We start from the raw sequence: 6,868 nt of genomic DNA, 5'->3' as shown, positions 1-6,868 counted from the left end.
TGCGATCCCGTTACCGGTCAGTAAAAAAAAGACAAAAAGGAAAAAAAATAAAAATAAAAAAAAATAAAACTGGGGAGCATTATGGACATGCTGCTAGCCACCTGTCTTGAGAAGGAACACACGCCCACCTTTGTCCTCTGAGATGACCTGCACCAGCTCATACTCCTCGGCGGGGTCCGAGTCCAGATTGTGCTTCAGCATTGCTCTCTGGATCACGGCAGGGGTCTTATCCTGGCTGGTCAACTGCAAAGACAATACATGGATTTGTAAAGTATTTAGCTTTGTGTTTCCTGAGAGAGTTTTCTTGACCCTCTTCTTGCTGTCTGTGAATGCATGCCTGTCCGGGAAGAACGGACTAGTGGAATGAGAGTGGAACTGAGAGCCAGGACTCCTGGGTTCTAGTCCTCGCTCCACCCGTAGCAAAAAGATGATGGGCAAACCACCTAATCTCTCCAAGTCACAGTGTCTTCCCCTATTAAAATGGAGAGAACAGCTGCCTCACCTATCACCCCACACCAGTTGAGGTTCCAATGAAAGGATATATATGAGGGGATTAGGAAAACTGTAAAGTGTTATCAGGCCTGTGCCAAAATTATCCTCAGGTGGTGAACTGCTGCTAGGGCACTGGTTAGAACCTGTGGGATGGAACAGCTACAGTTCTACCCATTGACCGTTCCAAAAAGCACGAGTGACCCTACGATCCAGCAATCCCATTTCTAGGCATTTACCAAGAGGGATGAAAACATATGTCTACAAAAGAACTTGGACATAAATACTCATAACAGCCCCAAACTGGAATCAACCTGGATCTTCATCGACAGAGAATAAAGAAACAGTAATATATTCACAATAGAACACTACTGAGCAACTAAAAGGAACTAAGAACTGACACATGCAACAATGTGGATAAATCTCAAAAATAACATGTTAAGTAAAAGAAACCAGTCACCAAAGATTACATACTATTGGAGTTTATTCTTTCAAAGCCAGGAAACACTAGTCTGTGGCACTAGAAAACTGACCTCAGGGTTGGGGGATTCACTGCAAGGGGCACAGGGAATTGGGGGGGATGATTAATGTTCTTTACCAAGATTTGTGGTTACACGAATAAATATAGTTATTGAAACTTAAAGAACTGAACACTTAAGATCTGTGTATGTAATTGTATGTAAATTACGCATCAATAAAATCAGCTTCTAAATGTTTCAAAAGCATAAGTAAAGGTTCCCCTCTTCCCCAGTCCTGATTTTCTCCCTTTCGCCTCTGCCCACAGCCAACTATTTGGAGGGTGCTCAGGGCAACATGAAAAGCGGGCTGACTTATGTACTATGCCCTGGGTGATTCTTTAAATTTAAAAGAAGTGAATGAAAACTCAGATTACTCTCACTTAAAAATAAAAGCTGTTCTCACCAGGAGGTAAGAGGACTGCAGAAAGCAAAACACATGAACACACACACACACAACACACACACAACACACGCACACAACACAACACACGCACAACACACGCACAACACACAACACGCACACAAACACGCACACAACACAACACACACAACACACGCACAACACACACAAACACACGCACACAACACACACACAACACAACACACACACAACACACACACACACACACGAAGTCTGATTTACTCCAAGAAACTGTCACTGCGAGTCTGAGAATGGTGGTGCCTAGACGCCTTCCTCAGATCGGATGGGGGCAGCAGCTGGCATTTGTGATTCAATAAACAATAAGCATCACAATGGGGTCCTTGTAAGCAACAAAGACCTTGTTCCTTTGTCTATAACCAAAACATCTGGCAAATCCATTTACAAGGGAAAAACAGGTGTATACCAACTTCTACTGGAGGAAAATACGTTTTTTGATAGTCTAAAAGAAACACTCCCAAAGCTGGGTCACACTGGACTAGCAGTGGAAAGCCGAAGGAGAAAGGACGTCATTCAGGGGACGGATGTTAGGCTAAAGTGGGTTTAAGTTGTCAAACTTAAACCTCTTATTTAAAGAGAAAGCCAGGCTACCCTCATTTTCTTTACCTTAAACGTCCCCAGGTGTGTCCAAATGAAGACAGGCTGGCCAAGGGCTTTCCTTGGGTGTTTATCACTTTGTACCATAAAAGCTACTGAGGCGAACTAATGATTACAATTAGTATTAACAGCTCATGCTGATATATTGAATCAGTACAGTCTAATATATAATGTGAGCCACATAAATAATTTAAAATTTTTAGTAGCCACCATTAGAAAGTTTTTTTAAAAGTAAAATTAATTTTAATATTGTTTTATTTAACCCAATACATCCAAAATATTATTTCAGCATATAACCAATACAAAAATTGTTAATGAGATTCTTTACTTTTTTTGTACTAAGTCTTCAAAATCTGGTGTATATTTTACACTCACAGCTTGTCTCAATTTGGACTCCCACTATTTCAAATGCTCAATCGCCACACGTGGCTAGTGGCTATCGCACTGAATGGCACAGTATTGAATGATGTTTGGGTGTTGCCCTCACGTACCTTCCTGTGACAATAAACATTGCATTCCCTATTTAAGATATCTCAGGAGGCAGACTCTGATTGACATATTGGAGAGAAACAACATTTATAAACAGTGATGGGTATGGTGGTAGAAGACATTTATTCACAGACGCCAAGGAGATGACTTTACAAGCGTTCAAGTGCTGTTTCTCCTACTTTCTATGGAAGGACCTGGACTCAAGGGACATTAGTAGCTCCTGCACCTCAAGTCCTCTAGGCTAGCAGCTCTAAATATTCAGTCTATGGCCCCTGGAGTCCCTGAGATCTTTGAAGGGATCCGTGAGAATAAAATTATTTCCATAATAATACTAAGATGTTGTTTGTCTTTTCGCTTGTATAGACATTTGCATTGTTAATGCAAAAGCAATAGTGGATGAAATTGCCAGCACCTTAGCACATACCAGAAGTCATCGTATGCTTCAGTATCCTGTACTCACAGTCGAAGTCATCGTATTCTTCAGTATCCTGTACTCACAGTTAAAAACAAAAACAAAAGAAAGCTCAGGTTTATTAAGAATGTCCTTGATAAAGGAGTAAAAGTTACTAATTTTAAAAAATCTTGACCCATGAAGAATATCTACAATTTTCTAAAAAAGCATTAAAATACTCCTCCCTTTTCAAACTCCACGTCTGTGTAGCTCATTATATACTTGAACCAAAACAACATATCCAAACAAACATTCCAGGGCCGGCCNAAGTAAAGGTTCCCCTCTTCCCCAGTCCTGATTTTCTCCCTTTCGCCTCTGCCCACAGCCAACTATTTGGAGGGTGCTCAGGGCAACATGAAAAGCGGGCTGACTTATGTACTATGCCCTGGGTGATTCTTTAAATTTAAAAGAAGTGAATGAAAACTCAGATTACTCTCACTTAAAAATAAAAGCTGTTCTCACCAGGAGGTAAGAGGACTGCAGAAAGCAAAACACATGAACACACACACACACAACACACACACACAACACACGCACACAACACACACACAACACACGCACACAACACACGCACACACACGCACACAACACAATGCACACAACACAACACACACACAACACACGCACACAACACAACACACGCACACAACACAACACACACACACAACACAACACACGCACACAAACACGCACACGCACAACACACACAACACACACCACACACACACAACACAACACAACACAACACACACACACACACACACACACACACACACGAAGTCTGATTTACTCCAAGAAACTGTCACTGCGAGTCTGAGAATGGTGGTGCCTAGACGCCTTCCTCAGATCGGATGGGGGCAGCAGCTGGCATTTGTGATTCAATAAACAATAAGCATCACAATGGGGTCCTTGTAAGCAACAAAGACCTTGTTCCTTTGTCTATAACCAAAACATCTGGCAAATCCATTTACAAGGGAAAAACAGGTGTATACCAACTTCTACTGGAGGAAAATACGTTTTTTGATAGTCTAAAAGAAACACTCCCAAAGCTGGGTCACACTGGACTAGCAGTGGAAAGCCGAAGGAGAAAGGACGTCATTCAGGGGACGGATGTTAGGCTAAAGTGGGTTTAAGTTGTCAAACTTAAACCTCTTATTTAAAGAGAAAGCCAGGCTACCCTCATTTTCTTTACCTTAAACGTCCCCAGGTGTGTCCAAATGAAGACAGGCTGGCCAAGGGCTTTCCTTGGGTGTTTATCACTTTGTACCATAAAAGCTACTGAGGCGAACTAATGATTACAATTAGTATTAACAGCTCATGCTGATATATTGAATCAGTACAGTCTAATATATAATGTGAGCCACATAAATAATTTAAAATTTTTAGTAGCCACCATTAGAAAGTTTTTTTAAAAGTAAAATTAATTTTAATATTATGTTTTATTTAACCCAAAACATCCAAAATATTATGTCAGCATAAAACCAATACAAAAATTGTTAATGAGATTCTTTACTTTTTTTGTACTAAGTCTTCAAAATCTGGTGTATATTTTACACTCACAGCTTGTCTCAATTTGGACTCCATTTCAAATGCTCAATCGCCACACGTGGCTAGTGGCTATCGCACTGAATGGCACAGTATTGAATGATGTTTGGGTGTTGCCCTCACGTACCTTCCTATGACAATAAACATTGCATTCCCTATTTAAGATATCTCAGGAGGCAGACTCTGATCGACATATTGGAGAGAAACAACATTTATAAACAGTGATGGGTATGGTGGTAGAAGACATTTATTCACAGACGCCAAGGAGGTGACTTTACAAGGGTTCAAGTGCTGTTTCTCCTACTTTCTGTGGAAGGACCTGGACTCAGGGGACATTAGTAGCTCCTGCACATCAAGTCCTCTAGGCTAGCAGCTCTAAATACTTAGTCTATGGCCCCTGGAGTCCCTGAGATCTTTGAAGGGATCCGTGAGAATAAAATTATTTCCATAATAATACTAAGATGTTGTTTGTCTTTTCGCTTGTATAGACATTTGCATTGTTAATGCAAAAGCAATAGTGGATGAAATTGCCAGCACCTTAGCACATACCAGAAGTCATCGTATGCTTCAGTATCCTGTACTCACAGTTAAAAACAAAAACAAAAGAAAGCCCAGGTTTATTAAGAATGTCCTTGATAAAGGAGTAAAGTTACTAATTTTAAAAAATCTTGACCCATGAAGAATATCTACAATTTTCTAAAAAAGCNTTGGAGTGTGAAGGGGTCCTGAGACCAAAAAGTTTGAGAACTGCTACTCTAGGCCAAACCTGCATTGAATGATTTCCCTCCTCTGGTCAAGAGCACAGAGTACAATAAACTTCACAAAGGGAATTACTGTGGAGGAAAGTTTCTCATTAGAAGCCCTAACAAGAGAATGAGACACTAGACCAGAGTGTCGTCTCTCCACCATAAGCCTGGGAGAGGGGCCAGGAGGATTTTCATGACAGGTGAGTGGCACCACCCTGTGCAGTATAAAGGGCCACAGGAAGGAGGTGGCGGGAGTCGTGATTCGCACAAAGGCTGCCCATGAACTGAGGAAGGAGGAATCTAGGAATCATCTGTTAACCTCCCTCCCAGCACTCAGAAAACACACACCATCTGAGACCCCTTCAGGGAAGTGGGGGTTTGTGAAATACCTGAGCCACTCACAGTTGTCCCCAGACAGAGCGGAGCACACGCTGGCCAGGCATGTCCCAAAGCATAACCGTTTGGTGTACAAATCCATGCTGTCATTCAGAGACACCTAAGAGTTCTATAGAAAGAACTTCTCTCTGATGCTCATATGTAGGAGAAGTCATGTGAATAGACCATGCTGAAAACACAATATTAACACTGATGACCTTGGCTTCCCTGTGGTTCTCCTACCTCTACTGCTCCTTGATTAGCCTGTCCCTCACTGCCACCCGAGTTCTGCCGCATCCTACAGTCCTGCACGACCACGTCTACCCTACAAGGCTGGATGGCTCCCAGTACTTGACCCCAGCACCAGCCTCGCACCAACCCATGTTTCTGACCCTTTATTAGATAATACCATCTGGATGTTCTACTGGTATCTCCAAATTAAATGCCCCAAACCTCCCCCTCCAGTAGTTCCTATGTCACTTGACAGACCCACCAACCACCAAGAGGCCTGGACCAGTCGTCCCTATTCCTCATCTCCTATAACAGTAACCAAGAGGCTGATAACTAAATGAATGGGTTCTACAATTCTAGCTCACAAAAAGCTGTCACAAATACTGATGGCCTCCAGCCACACGACCACCACGCAAGCCCTTCCCATCTCCTGCACGGAATATATGACAGCAGTTTCCAAACTTGCTTCCACTCCTCCGATCCAGCCCCTGCACTGCAGCAACAAGTCTCCACAATGCCAGTCACTTTTCCAGCAAACAAATCCCGTCACTACTTAAAAGCCTTCAGTGAGAGCCTATTGCTGCAGTATTAACACAAAGTCCTTTGTGTGGGCCATAAGGCCTTTAACGATCTGGTCCGGCCTCTATCAGAGCATTTAGCACATTCTGAATAATGCTTGATGACCTCCCTTTTTGATCATAAGTTCCTCAGACACAGAAATGTCTCATTCATCTCCCTATCCCCAAAGCCTGGTCCAATGACTAGTACATAAAATATGTTTAATAAATATCTTGTTGATTCAATGACTGCTTTAGCAAGCTTTTCTTTGGAATGTTGAAAGACGGTGCCTCCACACCACCACGTCACATGCAGACCTGAGCTTGTGAGCATTCGATGTGCCCTCAAAGAGGCGTCATGAAGATGAGGAGAGATGGGTGATGAGCTGTAGGATTTTGCTGTAAAGGAGAATCTGATTTTAAATATATGG

General features: G+C 42.2%; 1 protein-coding gene across 1 annotated transcript in view; it reads right to left on the bottom strand.

Moving 5' to 3' along the window:
* Positions 1-93: 93 nt before the first annotated feature.
* The window catches only part of RGL1 (ral guanine nucleotide dissociation stimulator-like 1), a gene marked incomplete at its 5' end in the record, with an annotated part of 48,137 nt that continues 41,362 nt past the window's right edge, over positions 94-6,868 (bottom strand). Inside the window, one exon of the mRNA XM_008594003.1 lies at positions 94-243. Within this exon, the coding sequence (XP_008592225.1) occupies positions 94-243 (150 nt within the window). The remainder of the gene's footprint in view (positions 244-6,868) is intronic.

This window comes from Galeopterus variegatus, unplaced genomic scaffold, assembly GCF_000696425.1.
Source record: "Galeopterus variegatus unplaced genomic scaffold, G_variegatus-3.0.2 Scaffold9969, whole genome shotgun sequence".
Lineage (NCBI taxonomy): Eukaryota > Metazoa > Chordata > Mammalia > Dermoptera > Cynocephalidae > Galeopterus > Galeopterus variegatus.
Note: the sequence above shows the minus strand (reverse complement) of the source record. Positions and strands in the feature narration are given on the sequence as shown.